Source organism: Anolis sagrei, chromosome 2, assembly GCF_037176765.1.
Source record: "Anolis sagrei isolate rAnoSag1 chromosome 2, rAnoSag1.mat, whole genome shotgun sequence".
Classification (NCBI taxonomy): domain Eukaryota; kingdom Metazoa; phylum Chordata; class Lepidosauria; order Squamata; family Dactyloidae; genus Anolis; species Anolis sagrei.
The window spans coordinates 106,709,629-106,726,771 of NC_090022.1; the positions used below are offsets into that span (position 1 = coordinate 106,709,629).

Sequence of the window (17,143 nt, forward strand, 5' to 3'; positions counted from 1 at the left end):
AATTAATTAATTTTATTTATTTATTTACCATACTTGTATGTTATTTATTTATTTACCATACTAAGTCCCTGAAAGAGACTTAGGGCAGCCTTACAAAGGCAACAATTCAATGTTTCATGTATACATTGATGAATAAACAAAGCATTAAAAACCAAACAATTAAAACATAACATTAAAGCAACAATGTAAGACATAATCCAGGTCATAGATAGAAAATCAAACAGTAACTGATATTAGGCTTGTGCATTTCGGCTGAACCTCAATCCGTTTCTGCTGGCCAAATACCAGTAGACTCCCATATCCGTTTTCACGCACCTCTCAAAAATGGGTGCGCAGCCGGATGGCCATTTTTGGACCATGGCTGAAAAATACAGCTAGATCCAACCTATTTGCAGCCATGGGCAGGCTTCCAAGGCTCGTCTTCTTGTCATTTTTAGGGTTATCAGGATGAAAATGACCACATATGGAGGACTCATCTACCGCCGTTAGCCCACCAAGTTTCATAATGTTTGGGTCATCCTCTGATTTTTAGGAATTTCTTTTCTTTCTAGAAATAAAATCTCCTTGGAGATTGAAGCCCAACTCAATATAGTAGTAGTAGTAGTAGCAATTTATTTGTATCCAGCTTTTCTCCCTAAAAGGGACTTTGTAGTACTGGCAAGTGGCAACAGTCAGTCAATACCTATTATTATATTTTCATTAGAAATTCAGAAGGCAGAGCACAGCACAGAGAAAAACATAAGAAGTGAACTGCAATTATAGATGGGTAGATGGTAGGCAACTAGGTAGTTGTTTTCTGAGAACAAGGGTGTTCTTTGTATTTGCTGGGATTATTATTATTATTATTATTATTATTATTATCTTTTAGACATATTTTCAGAAGGTGTGGAGAGGACGGGAGACGATGGATTCTGGCCAAGTTTCTCCACAGATTGTAGTTGTTCTGTACTACTGGCAAGTGGCAAAAGTTGGCCAATTATTATTATTATTATTATTATTATTATTATTATAAAATTCAGATGGCAAAGATGGCTAGCACAGAAAGATATATAAAGAGAGAAATAGTTAGCAAAGGAAGGTTGTAGGTAACTAGGTAGTTACCTACAACTACCTAGTTTTGTTTTAATAATAATAATAATAATAATAATCTTTTAGAAGTATTTTCTGAAGGAGAGGAGGGAAGGAAATAAAGAAGCTCAAGGGTGACACAAGGCTCTCAGAGCCACTCAAATATTTCTAAAGAAAAGCATACCACAAGAGCAAAGAGAAAGAGATGCTCTTTCTTTCTCCCAAGCTAAATTAAGAAAATGGCTAAAATGGATTCGTGCACAAGCCTAATTGATAACATTAGCTGATTTTCCTTTTTGTGGGGTTCAGATGAAGCATTTTTTATAGAGCCCACCGCAAACATTGCATGTGTTGATAACAGATTTGTGTTCAGAAATATTTTACTGTTGCTGAATTTTTAGTGAACCCAATACTGAGCTAAGGGTTTGGAACCCATAATTTGAGAAACAATGCTCTAAGGAATAATATTACTATGCTGTCTCCTCCCCACCCCAATCCAGCAACTTTTCTTTAAAAAAGGAAGTCGACCTCAATTACTTCCTATGTACTTTTGAAAGAGCCTCTTCTAGGACTAAAATAGCCTAGAGGTTAACATTGTGAGAAGTGATAAAGGGGGATTTTAAAAGCACCTGGATATAAGCAGCCCCAAGAACACACTTTTTCTAAATTTGATCTATATGGAATTGTTCAGGATACCAATAAGAGCATGTCACACTCAAACTCTTTAAACAGTTTCTCAGATGTATACACACCTGGTCAGTTATTATCTTGAAAATTTAAAAATATTATAATATTTTACTACACACATCTCCTTGCTGCTATTCAAAATATATAACAAATATACAAAGGTAAAATGCTTATTAAAATTACCAATAAAATACAGGTTAAAATTCACAAGTTAAAATTGACTGGATAGGCCTGCTGTCTGATCTCATCTGGCAGGTCATTCCACAGCATCAATATGCTGATGACATCCAACTTCATCTTGCCTTTCTGATTCTAATGATGTCGTGGAATTCCTGAACCAGTGATGGACTAGATGGAGGCCAACAAACTGAAGACATGTATTCCAGTTACTGAAAAAGTTAATCTGGCTTGAATGGTAAATTAGGTTTTCAGGGGTGATCCTACTCTTAAAAATCAGGCACCATAGCTTGGGAATGTTCTTAATTCAGTCTTAGGCAATCAGGTGAAAGTTTTTTGTAAGCTGCTATTTTAATTCTCCACTGTCCAGTTCCCAGATAAAGCATAACTGGAGCAGTGTATTACATTTGTCTAATGCTTTCTAAAAGGAGCTGAAGATGGACCACAAATGTGTCTTCTATTTAAGCTATATGAATTCTAAATAGCTTTAGTCATAATGGAAATATTGTGAGTGATGCAAAGAACTGTATGAGGAAATTACATTTTAGCTGTATCATAGTTATCACATTTCACAAGCTGGACAAATGCCTTTTATGATATACTGAAGTGGGTAGTCCAGGCAATTGTCAATTGCTTCTCTAATCTCATGATGTCTACAAAATAGGTTAAACTGAATTAGAACTACAAATGGGAAATTATATATTTATTTAGACAGGAAAATAATAGGGGGAAATAGAGTAGACCCAGACAGAGAAACTTTACAGCATTCTGCTAGGCTTCACTCAAATTAAATCTCCTTGCCAGAGGAAGCACAATAGCAATTTGTACTGCCCATTTTTCAAGACATTCAAGGAATTAGAAAGGTTGTTTCCAAATCATTAAAATATCCTTCTATTTGTGGCACCTATTACAATCTTGAAGGATATCCTAATCTCATAAATCCAGGAAAAATATTTTTATGTAACTGGGTCTGATTTCAATTGAGTAAAGCAAGAAGCAATGCAAGACAGAAAACTCAACAATAACTTGCCTCATAGTTAAAAGCTGGGGGCTTTGATTCAAGCAGGCCTACTACAAAAAATGGAAGGCTGACCAGAGGGTGTAAATCTTCAAGCCATGTGGCTCGTTAAGGGGAGAAAGCCTGGGGTCCAGTACACAAAATAATAAATTCTTCAATTCTTCAGTCATGTGATACCTAGGAGCAGTTGTAAATTCCCATACTTCACTAAAAGTGTGCCAGAAGTACTTTTTCACAGCATAAATTCTTTTTTAAAACTTTTATTGAGAACTTATAGAAAAAAGGTTTACAGGGAAAGTAGGAGAATATCGCAAAGAGGATAGAAAAGTAGGAAATAATCAGAGGTGTAAGGAGAGAGAAAAATAATACGGAAAAAAGAAAAGAAAAAAAAAGAAAAAACCCAACACCCAAAGTTTGTTGAAGGAAGTTTGTTCCTTCTTGAGCTGTTCATTTTTATTGTGTTGACCATTCTTAAATTTTTCTCTCTTAGGTAGTATGTCCTAAAATGGACTTTATTCCTTTTCAACTCTTGTCTTTATCATCAGTTTAAATTTTCAGATAAATTCTGAATTGCAAAGATTCTTTGAAGTTTACATTTCCTCTCAGCAGAGTTTCTCCACATTCAAGAGTCACTCTTTTATTCTGAAATATTTTGGAATATTTTTTCCATCCCTGATTCAACCTGACACCCCTTGAAAAGATATTTCCATACTGAAAATGTTGCTATAGAGAAAGTCTTGTCTTGTATTCTTACCAACCTAACCTCTCATAGTAGGATGACGTGAAAGAGTCTGGGCAGGCTCAAATGTGAGAATGTCATGTTTCATAAAGTGTGTCTCCAAACAATTAGATATTGTAAGTCAAAAGAAGAAACTTGAAATGTGCTCTGAAGTAAAGCAGAACTCAGTATCGCTAATACAAATCATGGCCCGAAGACCCTTATTGCACCATAGGATAAAGTGATTAACAACATCTGGTTGATTGAACACACAAATGGGTAAAATTTACAACAGTTAAAACTGCTTAAACTGTTACAAATCTATAAACTGTAGTGTGCTGACCCTAAAGTATATGCGGGGTGGAGGTGGGTATTGGGAGATATTACTGCTACATCGTGAATTGACTGCAATTTCTGGCCATCTTGCAAAAGCAGACCCACACAGCACATTACAGTAGTAGGCCAACTTGTTCGTAATAGGTAATTAAAGTATGAACAACTGTGGCCAAATTGCAACATCATCCTCAGCTAGGGGAAGGCATTTCAGTCTTAGTAGTAACATGGCTTTCCAAGAGCATTGTTCATTGTTCAATTCAAGAACACTTCCTGTAAAGCAGGGGTCCTCAAACGTTTTAAACAGAGGGCCAGGTCACAGTCCCTCAGTCTGTTGGAGGGCCGGATTATAATTTGAAAAAAAAACATGAATAAATTCTATGCACACTGAACATCTCTTGTTTGTAGTACAAAAAACGCTTTAAAACAATACAATAATTAAAATGAAGAACAATTTTAACAAATACAAATTTATTAGTATTTCAATGGGCAGTGTGGGCCTGCTTTTGGCTGATGAGATAGGGTTGTTGTTGTTGTTGTTGTTGTGTGCTTTCAAGTCATTTCAGACTTAGCTTGACCCTGAGCAAGGGCCGGGTAAATGACCTTGGAGGGCCTTAGTTTGAGGACCCCTGCTGTAAAGCTTTGAATCTTTTTCGTTCACATGTACAATGACACAATCACCTCCCAAAGATCATCACATTCTTTATCTTATGTGTGTGTTGAAATACTGAGAACTTTTACACCAAGAATAGAAATGATGGACAGTTTCTCAGGGGATAGCAAATGGGAAATTTTAGAAACTAAATGCCCATGTATTGTTTTGGGGAGATCTAGAATGTTGTATTTATTTATTTATTTAAAACATTTATATTCTGCCCTTCTCACCCCAAAAAGGACTCAGGGTGGAGCACAACATACAAACGGCAAACATTCAATGCCGGGACATAAATAGATTATACACAGACATAAATGTTGTAGTTGTTTGAGCATTGGAGATCAGGGTTCAAATCACTTTTTGGCTCTGGAATCCACTGACTGACCTTGAAAAAGTTGAAGGCAAAAGCAAAGGCAAACCCCTGAAACGACTAAGATACACATAACAACTGTGAACCACCGCCTCCTCCTGAGAAAAATGTATAATATCACAAAAGACTACCACCTCACCCGCTTCATAGGAAACCTGTTACAAAACAGGAGCTTCTTTGTTGAGTTCCAGGGCCAGAGAAGCAGATGATGGAAACAGAAGAACGGCCTGCCTCTGGGGGACGTGCTTGCTCCATCCATGTTCAACATTTACACAAATGACCAGTCACTGCCAGAAGGGACAGAGAGTTTCATCTATGCAGATGATCGTGCCATTACTGCTCAAGCAGGGAGATTTGAGATGGTTGAACAGAAGCTATCCGAAGTTCTAGGTGCTCTTACTGTCTATTACAGGGAAACCAGCTGATCCCTAATCCATCCAAAACACAGACATGTGCTTTTCACCTTAAGAACAGACAAGCATCCCGAGCTCTGAGGATCACCTGGGAAGGAATCCCACTGGAGCATTGCAGCACACCCAGATACCTGGGAGTCACTCTGGACCGTGCTCTGACCGACAAGAAGCACTGCCTGAATATCAAGCAAAATGTGGGTGCTAGAAATAATATCATACAAAAGCTGACTGGCACAACCTGGGGATCACAACCAGACACAGTGAATACATCTGCCTTTGTGCTATGCTACTCTGCTGCCGAGTATGCATGCCCAGTGTGGAACAAATCTCACCATGCTAAAACAGTGGATGTGGCTCTTAATGAGACATGCCGCATTATCACGGGGTGTCTGTGCCCTACACCACGGGAGAAACTACACTGTCTAGCCGGTATTGCACCACCAGACATCTGCCGGGAAGTAGCAGCCAATAGTGAAAGGACCAAGGCAGTGACATCTCCAGCTCATCCCTTGTTTGGGTATCAGCCAGCACGTCAACGACTTAAATCAAGAAATAATTTTCTAAGATCTAGAGAGACACTCGCTGGAACACCCCAGCAAGCGAGAGTCCAAAAGTGGCATGCTCATATCCAGAACCTCAATGATTGGCTGATACCAAATGAGAGACTCCCCCCTGGGCACACAGAAAACTGGGCGACTTGGAAGGCGCTGAACAGACTGCACTCTGGCACCACGAGATGCAGAGCCAATCTTAAGAAATGGGGCTACAAAGTGGAATCCATGACATGCGAGTGTGGAGAAGAGCAAACCACTGACCACCTGCTGCAATGCAACCTGAGCCCTGCTACATGCACAATGGAGGACCTCCTTGCAGCAATACCAGAGGCACTCCAAGTGGCCAGATACTGGTCAAAGGACATTTAATCAACTACCAAGCTTGCAAACTTTGTGTTTTGTTTGTCTGTTTGTTTTGTTAAAAATGTAATACAAATGTCTGGTTGCTCCTGACATGATAAATAAATAAATAAATAAATAACAATACTTGCACTTTCTTCAAATACTATATTGTGTGCTGATGTAATTGTGATGATATATTAACCTCATTCTTATCTATATTGAACTTTTGAATAAATCAGTCCAAATGAACAAGCAACTTTAATATCCTGTGGTTCAGATCAGATGCTAGTCCCATCTGTTGCTCCAGATCACATTTATATCAAATGACACAAAGATTAGTAAAATGTGCATTTGCCTTAAAAGTTGGGGGGAAACAGAATTGCATCGCTGAAAAATTCTCTTGTGTTTTCTTTCAAATGTGTTGATTTTCATATGCTTCATATCTAAATCATTACGGTCCTACAATTTCATCTGGAAATAGAAAATCAGCAGCTTTCTTTACATATTAGGGGAAAGCTAACTTTATGCTCATGAGAGAGCTCTTGTAGTGTGATGAGGTGCAGTAGCTCCTTTGAATATGTAGTTGAGTTACATCAAGACCAGTAAAAATCTTAAGAGGGAATCGAAAGGCTCTTCTTTGCCACTATGGAATATGCTCAGAGCAAACAACGATCTCAAGCAGAAGGAAGGGAGAAAAAACAAACAAACAGAAAATATACTGGAATATATGGCAATCATGGCAATTGATAAAAATGGTTAATGACAGCAGGGGACAATAAATAGCACAAGAACATTATATGGCTGTTTTCTGACAAAACTCTCAGTATGCAATAAAAAACATTTGAAGGTTAAGATGCATGTTCAGTTGTTTTGCTCATTTTTCATTGCTGCTAAGAAGGAGCTGTTGACCAAGTTCTTCAGAGAATAGCAGTAATAGAGACGGCTGCTAAGGACAATACCTACCTAAAAGTTTTACAATTTCTGATCTGTGGATTTGGCTATTTCTTTTAATGTTTATCATCTTCCTTTGACTTATCTTGGTAGGACATAGAGACTATATTCTTGTTGGAAAATTTTATCCCACACCAATGACGCATGGAGACAAAGTTGACTGCATGACTGGCCAGTCTTTTCTACCATTTAATGGAAGGAGGATTAAATCTATAGAGAGAATGGAATAAAAACAAAATAGATGCCCAGACTGTTAAATTAAGTCCATGGTTTCCATTAATACATTTTATAACCTCATTTAAAATCCAAGTCACTCTGACGGCATCTAATTTTGCATCCTGAGGCAAATTGCTGTAGTTGAAAAAATTCAGCTGATGACAACTTGACATAAGTGGTGCTGCAATACTTCCATAATTTTAGAATAAAACATACTTTAACAGCTATAAAAAGCATAAAGAAGAATTTTATTCAGCTAAGAATTTTATTGAAAACAAAGGTCTTAGCTTTCTAACAAATTATGCAAGCGACAGATCATACTGTATTTTTGTATCAATAGCTGTCATGTTAACCATCCCACCTTTCTCTCGCATCACATATTGTGTTGTGATCATTTGAATTCAGCAATGCATTCTAGAATGCATGTGTGAAGGTGATTCCATAGCACTCCAGTCTGAATTTCACAGATTTTAAAAATATTTTACCCCATACTACTCTTCCAGGTTAAAATGTTTCATACATTGACATCAATTTTTGACAGTTCCACTGTTAAGTGCAGAGTTGGTATAATGAGGTCATTTCGATAGAAAAGAAAACTATTGTATTTCACACTGTATAATGCCAATCATTTTCATTTTTTTCCAAAAATTACATTATAAACTTATTTTTAAATTTACACATATTTCTTTATAAATAATTGTTCTACAAACTATGTTTTCAGTTTTTCAGAATCTTAAATGGTCTTCAGCTAGAATTACTTGAGGAAGCCTTCACTGTGACCTTTAGTGTTATAAGAAACACCACTTCATGTATTCCTAGCCTCCATAAATGTCTGGAAATACAAGGATTGATTGTGCCCCCTCTTTGTGGAATGCATTTCCTAAACAAAAAACACAGATTTCATGTTCCTAGGAGAAAGCCAATAAAATACTTTTTATTTTGATTAGATATTCAATAGCATTGATGGTTATGCCAAAGCAGTGGGATCTGACACACCAATTGTCAAAAGCCTCAGAGGCGATCCCAAGACCATTCTCAGGCTTCATCTGGGCCCCTCACCCCCCCCCAAGCACAAAATTAAAACAATGTTTACACAATTATTACTGCCACTACTTCTGGCAGGTGGTCTTATGATTATGGGAAATGATCTGATCTACAGTGTCAAAGCCATACTCAAAAAGAGAAAAAAGATTGAAAAATATCAATACGTGTAGTATTTTCTACTAACAATGATTCCACCTACAGACTCAAGGACATCTGCACAACTGAGAATAAATAGTTATTTTTCTCCTCAGGCAATTCATATGAAAACAGTAAATAATAAAGAGACAACTAATTAATGTTTCATTCAATGGGCAAATGAATACTCAATATACTAAACAGGTAGAGACAGAAATAATTACAAGGGCCATATATGTAAAGGGATATAATTCAGGAAGGCTAAGTCACATATGCTAAGCTACATACCAAATAGAAAAAAATGGTCAATATTGCATATCATACGTAAGCTGAAACAATCTTTTCACAAAGACACAAGAAAGAAACATTTTAAAAACTCAGAGTGATCCATGAACATACATTCCTTGTCCAATTTTGAAGCTATGCAAACACCAGATAATTTATTCACTTGTCTTTCTTCAGTTTTAAGAAGCATAACCACAACAGTAACACTAGGAATCATCGAGGATAAATGGATTGTGCCTGACTGGGGAAAATTTGGGTGCATATATCCACTGCAGTCAGTAGTCAAGTCACTGTCGTGCTGGGTGCATTGGTGAATTGACAGGGCAAAAATCTACTCAACAAAAGTATGTGATTTAATGCTAATAGGTCCAGAGAGAGTCTTACAGCATGGAGAAAAAAACAACTAAGATCTTATTAGGAACATAATATTGAGACCAGTTAGTTCTGATAAGAACCACAAGTTGTACCCCTTAGATTAAGGCATAAAGTGTGTTTATACAGCCACTATAGAATAAAATTAAAAGCTGTATTGAGCAAGTACTCTTTCAGTAAATGGAATAGCATAAGCCAATGGGATTCATTCCATTGGAAAGACAATTTTTAAAAAGAAACAATATGTCTCAGATGTATTCTCTGCTAGGCTAGAAGAAACACTAAAATAATTTCCTTGGGATAAGTCTCACAAAGGGATTAGGTGGTTTAATAGAATTCCATATTATTATCCGACATTTGAGACGCTCACAGCTAGGATGCACACAACCACAATTTTGGTACTATGACTGAATATCCAGAAATAGCCAGGATATCTAAAACATTTTCATGCCACAAATCTGTTTGAATAATTCACATATTGAAAAGCTGACAAGGAATCATAATGAATTTTCATTCATAGAAGTACAAGGGAAAACATAGCACAATAAAGAGAACTCTACTTCTTTCTAGGGTACGAAACAAAAAAATATTCTGTGTGTATGTGCATATCTCTATCTGTACAGCACTAAAGGAAGCTTTATAAATTTACATATTGGGAAATTGTGTAAATCTCATATTTACAATGGGCTTCTGACTATCTGTGAAGTACTAGCATATAACTACTAAACATGAATGTAATTAGATGAGTGATCCCTTTATTTTTTATGAAATTAAAGGTAAGGCAACTTTGATGACAAAATGATGTCAAGGAAAAGTGTAAATCTCCACATTTCAATTCAGTTCAACAGGAAATAGAGGAGAAATTATAAAGTACCTCATAAGTGATTATTACCGGAAGCTAATCACAATGTTTTACTCATCTTAGCAGTACAGCAAGTCCCACAAAGAAATAAGCAGCGAGAGTGTCTCTATTATGCATGTAATGAAGCTTAGTGACATAATACAAGGTTATAACATTTGGGCATAGCAGACAAATGATAATATGACAGCTGGTTAACTCTTAGAATTATTAATCCTTCTGTGTTAAAAAGTGTAGGTACAAAACAGCATTTTTAAATATGACTGAAATCAATGTATTAACAACTTGCCATCACAATGGAGACCAGGTTTGGTATCAATATGCCAAATTACAACTAAAGATAGCTTTCAAATAACAAAATCCAGAATCACCACATGAGCACTTAAACATTGTGTTGTAATCAATATTGTTAGGCAAAAACACTATAATCCTCAAACATACCTTGTCTTGGAAACTCATCTGATTCTCTGTGAACTAGGTCAGTGACTCGATTTCCATAGTGCATTCTGCTGTCATGATCATAAGCTTTCAGTGTTTCACTTGAACTGTAGGACTTCTGAGTAGGTACTCTGCAGTCCTCACTGTCCAATGAAGAACTTGTATAACGACATTCCTTCCCACACCGACCTCTGGTCAAAGAGCGGTGCCTTCGGTCTTTTATATCCATAGTTCTGGGTCAGGGGAAGAATGAATCTTTCCCCCCCACTGCTGTGAAATGCTTAGCCTGAGACTGGTCACTTTACCACCTACAAAAAATAAAAATAATAGATAAGAGTGGAGTAAATTTTTTGGTTTGGATTTCACATTTCTTAATTCACTTAAGAAAACAAAGTATAAAAATACAATAAAAAACCACAGAATTCTAATATATAAATCACTAAAACTATAGATGGTAATTCACCATAATGGAAACGAATACAATTATAGTTATCTAGCTGTTTGAGTCACATTTTATTAAAAGTACCTTTTTATTGTACAATTTAGAAAAAGATGATAAAGTAAACTACTGTAATTTTTCATGTATGAATATGTGGTGTTCTTTGACTCTGAGTTATTAGTTTATGCTCTGCAATAACACAAAGAAAACCAGGTTGGAAGTCTCTTTACTTCCTTATCATTCTGGGAGGATCAAAATGCAGGGAACAACATAAAATACACACATTGGAGTAATGTTCACAGTGAATACATTCTACACAAGGAACTACTTATTTTTCTTTTAGTATTTCTTTTCTTCAACATTCTTTCCAACAATTTGGAAAACGGGTATTAGAGGTGTCCAGAACCTTGGAAAAAACGGGCAGACCACATATGGAAGGTGAGAGGATTCCCATGCAAAGTATTGTTTAGACTCAAATATTTCAGAAAACAAGTTGGTGTTGTTCTTTCTATCACCAGATGACAGAACATTCACTCCACAATACGCCAGCCCAACCAGAATTTGTATAAAGATCAGGAGTCAGAATTGTGCAGACCTGCAGAAGTTATTGGACTCCCGAGTTCTCAGTCAGCATAGCCAATACAGCCAATGCTGAGAACTGCTGGCACTTTTAGTTCAAAACTACAGAGAAAGCACTTCCTTTTGTCCTGCTGCCTTCACAAAAAGGCAAGTTTATGGCTACATCTCATGGGTGTTTGTTTAGTGAATTCCTTTTGTGCCCTTCCCAACTCTCCTGCTCTATGATCAATCATAAAAGGACTACATAACCTTGAATAAAAGATGATTCTCTACTACAAATACACACACACACAATTCATAAGTGACTTCTAAAATGCTAGAATTTTTATGATCTGGGAAAATCTTGCAGAGAAAAAGGAAATAGCATATACTGCTATGGAACTGTGATGTGTATGCATCAATCGTGCCAACCCAAGGACTATTTCTATTAAGTGGTTTAGAATTATTACCATATCTCATTCATATTGTTTCATATGAAATAATAAAGAATTAAGCAGGGGTGGTTCTACTTGGACATTTTATTCTGGGACTCATTTTCCTGGAGGTGGGAGTGGGTCCTGATTGTCCAGTGGCACCAAACCTGGTTTGGCACCACTAGATGGCCACTCTTACTTTCCCCTCCTGTTCCTGTTGTAGTGGCAGCCACTAGAGGTGATGTGGATAGTATCTCTCATGGGATTGTGTGCCTGGAATGATGTTGGCTGGAGCATCAGAGCAATGTAAATGGAGGGGGAAGAGAGGAAATTGACCCTTCCTTTTTTTGCACCCTGGCCGATGTCATTCCAGGTGACAAATGGTGGATAGCTGCCAGGTTATGCTCAGTGGCCACCACTATGATAAAACCAGCTTGGAGATTGTGAATACCATCCCTTGTCCCTGGGTTGTCTAAGGCCTGGGAGTATAGGATGCCATGTAAACAGTTGTAGCCAGTACCATCTTGGAACCAGCCCAATTGCTTACACAGACCCAAAGATGTGGTGTGTTCTGGATTCTCAGAGGAAAAGCCATATTAACCCAAAACAACTCCATGCATTATGCAGTCGCCATAGTACCGATTTGCCTCCCTTTGGAATACAGGATCAGTGAAGATGTGCCTCAGAATGCTATATCTCCTTGCTTTCTGTACATTTAAAGCAGTCTCAAATTCATGAATAGTCAGTGGCACTCAGTGAAGACTTGGCCATGTCATACAATTGTTATCAACCAGCAGAGAAACTGGAAAGCCTTTAGTGCCCTTCACCTAGGACTATTTCTCTGTGATAAATGCAAGGCCTAAGTTGCTCTGATATTTCCACAGTCCAAGGCAGTTGCCAGATTTTTTCTACTGTTTGATCAAGCTCAGCAGTATGGTTGAATTAGGAATGTAAGAATGATACAATGGACTGCTAAAAAGACAAATAAATGGGTATTGCAGCTAATTTTTCTAGAGGACCAGATGATTAAACCGAGATTGTCATATTTTGGTCATATCATGAGAAGGCATGACTCACTAGAAAAGGGAATAATTCTTAGTAAGGTAAAAGGTAATAAGAAAAGAAAGTTGTTACAGTGGAATAAACTCAATCAAGGAAGCTGTGGTCCTACAAGAGCCAAGAAGGGATGATAGGGTAACTCGGCAGTCTCTTATTCATAGGGTAACTGTAAGTCAAAGTGAAGTGATTGCAGTTAACAACAACAAAATAATAATAATGAGAAAATGAAATGTTATTTATTTATTTATTTATTTCACAGTTTTCTATACCGAGCTTCTCAACCTCATTGAGGGACTCAGCCCGGTTTCCAGCCATAAAAAACATATACACTCATTAAAATATCATATATCACAATTACAAAATGTTCTCATTTTAACAAAATTATATTCTGCCATTGTCAAGAAAGATTTTACAAGAATAATATGTGGGCAAATTATGTAGCAAAACTCTAACTTCCTTAGTCCATGGATTTTTAAAAATTAGAAACATTGGATGGGTTGTTTGCATGAACTGGCCAGTACTCCTGTGTTAGCTGTATGAGTGTGTTTGTGAGCATGTTTTCCTCCACAAAAGAAAACACATGAGTTTTCTCCAAATTATGGAGGGTGGAAAGGACTTGTTTTGTTCTTGTGATAGAGAAAAGAAATTAACAGTCTCTTACCTCAGTGTATCAAAACATTTTCTCATGGAAAATGAATACTTAACTGAGATTTCTGTATTAATGAATTGTCAAAGGCTTTCATAGCTAGAATCACTGGGCTGTTGTAAGTTTTTCGGGCTGTATGGCCATGTTCCAGAAGCATCTATGGCAGGCATCCTCAGAGGTTATGAGGTCTGAGGATGCCTCACAACTTCTGAGGTTGCGTGCCATAGATGCAGGTGAAACATCAGGAGAGAATGCTTCTGGAACATGGCCATACTGTCTGAAAAACTTACAACAACCCACCGATTTCTGTATTGTTTTGTATATTTTTTTTATGTGGCATTAATTAATGTAATAATAATAATAAAAAATTATGTGGCATTAAATATTGGCAACTGTAAGCCGCTCTGAGTCCCCTTCGTGGTGAGAGAGAGCAGGATAGAAACATAATAAATAAATAAATAAATAAATACATCCTTAGACTGAGGGCACATAAAGGACTGTTTTGCTAACTGGGGCTGCTTAGTACATAGAATAAAGCAGCTTAGAGCTCTACATACCCAGTCTCAGGCTGTACGTAGGAAAAATATAAATGTACTAAAATCAATAGGTAAATGGCCCTTTTGGCTCCAACTGCTTTCTGATCTCATCCCCTCTGCTCCATAGACATGACCGTCACGACCCTTAGTTCTTACAGCTGTCGTTAAGTGTCATGGTGAAACTGTAGTAGCACTTGCAGAGAAATGTTCTGGCCAACAAAACAGCGGCTTGTATGCAGAATTTTTCAAATGCATGCCATCATTTCTCTTACAAAAAATCATAAAGCAAAACAAAATACAATAATATAAAAATACACACTACATTTCTCAGCTATCCTCCATGTAGTAACTTACTGATTGTCTTTCCATGTAAGAATGGTACAGTTTTGACCTCTGCTCCCATATTTGTCAGATCATTTGTTCCTTCAGAAACTCAAGAAGCACTCCAGGTTCCTCTGTACACCAGAAAGGTCATACAACTCTCAGATGGATTGGGTACAATTAGATAGGATGACGTGACTTTTTAAACACCCAACTTTTAGAAGTGCAATTGGTTTTGCCCTATGGGGTGAATGGTCTTCCTCTCCAGAAATGCTTTGGGAATTACACTGTGGCACTTGATAGACACATACTCATTGTAGCAAGCCACAGGGAAAGAGGGAAGCAGAGAAAAAAAAATGTTCCCATCTTATTTAATTGTTAGAAAGCTACATCCCCAGGAGAATGTCTGCAACCTCTCCCCAACACCAGGAGGTGTTTCACCCTCATTAACTTCTGCAAGTATAATGATAAGAGCTGGGCCAAAACGTATCAGCCCAGCCCTAGGTTTGCCAGCATGAAGGCGAATAAAGCTATTCGCCTTTATGTGCCCTCAGTCTAATAGTAATAGGTTATTAACCTATTACTATTGGCAAACAAATTGAACATTTTCTGTTGAATGAATGAATGGAAAAGGGAAATTAAAAACAGAGCCAAACATTTAGGTCTTGCTTCCTTATAGATAATGGAATAATAAAGCAAAAAAATGAGTAGCATCAGATAGCCTCCATTGTAGTCCTCATGTTTTCATGCTGTCTTTCATCTTCATATTGTTTGCCTTGTAACCAAAGACAAACATCTTAGCTTACCTGAACCTAAGTAGGTGTGTGTATATGAATTCTTAAGAAACCCAAGTTATGGAACTGGGATGAACAAAAAGACAATTTCCTTCCTTGCCACTTAGCAGATCTTTTGTGATCCCATTTTATTTCATTATTTGGAAAAATATGAACAAATTGTCATCAAATGGTAACCAATATGAAATTCCAATGGTGTAGCAAGCTGCTGTTCTTTCAGGTGATATACTGCCTTGGCTATTTATAGTCTCACCACACATTCATGCCACTAACTCTTAGTTTCCAAGCATCAACTTTGCTAGTCTCTCACAACACAAACAGAAAAATGGGAATAGTGGAAAGAAAGAATGTATTTTAGTATCATTTTAGTATGAGTATAATTTATTTCAGTATGTGCTTTCATGGATATAACTAGATTTATATAGATGTAACTTAAGTGCATCTGAAAAGGTGCACCATTGTTCAGAGGCTTATTTGAACCTGGGTGTTCCTGAATGATGTCTCCATCTACACCAGGGGTCCTCAAACTAAGGCCCAGGGGCGGGATACGGCCTTCCAAGGCCATTTACCCAGCCCTCGCTCAGGGTCAACCTAAGTCTGAAATGACTTGAAAGCACAGAACAACAACAACAACAATCCTATCTCATCAGCCAAATGCATGCCCACACTTCCCATTGAAATACTAATAAGTTTATATTTGTTAAAATTGTTATTCCTTTTAATTATTGTATTGTTTTAAAGCATTTTTTTGCACTACAAACAAGAGATGTGCAGTGTGCATAGGAATTTATTCATGCTTTTTTAAAAATTATAATCCGGCCCTCCAACAGTCTGAGGGACTGTGACCTGGCCCTCTGTTTAAAACGTTTGAGGACTCCTGATCTACACCATGGTTAATTGTATATAGAAGTCTTGACAAGTTCCTTCCATACATACTTCTCATGACATTATTATCTCTCTTGGTGTCTCCCCCAAGAAGATCGATTGAATGTGCATTTACTGCCCTCCATATCTAAGCAACAGAAAATATTTATTTTACAACTGCAATATATTAATCCTTTACCCGTGAAATAATGAAAGCACTTAGAGGGAAACAGAAGAGAGCCCAATGACAAAATTAAAACACATTTGCTAGGGGAAAATATTTTAGTTATTTTATGCTCGTGAAAAGGTATATGGACAATGGCCGCAACTTTTGGGATATTGTTTGACATTCATAAACACTATGAAATATGTACCTTCTAGGTCAAGTTCTGGGTGAATTTCAAAGCGAAGCATACATTTGGGTTACTAAAGCACCTCACTAGATAGGATGAGTGTTAACTTAGAATCAATAGCTAACCTATAGGCTTACCTCTGAATTTAAATACTTATCTGCAATTCTTAGCTAAAGCATTTGTATTTCTATGCTATGCACAAAAGTCTTCATAGAAATTAGAAGCACAAGTATTAAAACTTTTTCGGACAGAATTGTTTGGAAAAAGTAACAGAGATTTTAAAAAATAGAGTTTAAAAGTTAATTTACAAATACCCTTTTATTGTGTAAAAAGAACAATTATCTGATGCTACAGTGTTGTTACAGTAGATACATTATCTTATCATTGCAGAATTAACACAATATTGTTAAATCTGTTTTAGTGATTTGTATAATGAATTCATATCAATAAATAATGATTTATATTGAGCAAGAACGTTGGAAATAATTTTGAACCATGATTGTC

At 36.9% G+C, this 17,143-nt stretch overlaps 1 protein-coding gene across 11 annotated transcripts in view; it reads right to left on the reverse strand.

Annotated features, from left to right (window-relative positions):
- The window catches only part of TENM2 (teneurin transmembrane protein 2), a 1,067,106-nt gene that overhangs the window by 893,471 nt on the left and 156,492 nt on the right, over positions 1-17,143 (reverse strand). For all 11 annotated transcript variants that reach the window (XM_060765004.2, XM_060765001.2, XM_060765000.2 and 8 more), the window contains one exon: positions 10,639-10,943. In XM_060765004.2, the coding sequence (XP_060620987.2) occupies positions 10,639-10,864 (226 nt within the window). In that variant the 5' untranslated portion in view covers positions 10,865-10,943. The remainder of the gene's footprint in view (positions 1-10,638; positions 10,944-17,143) is intronic.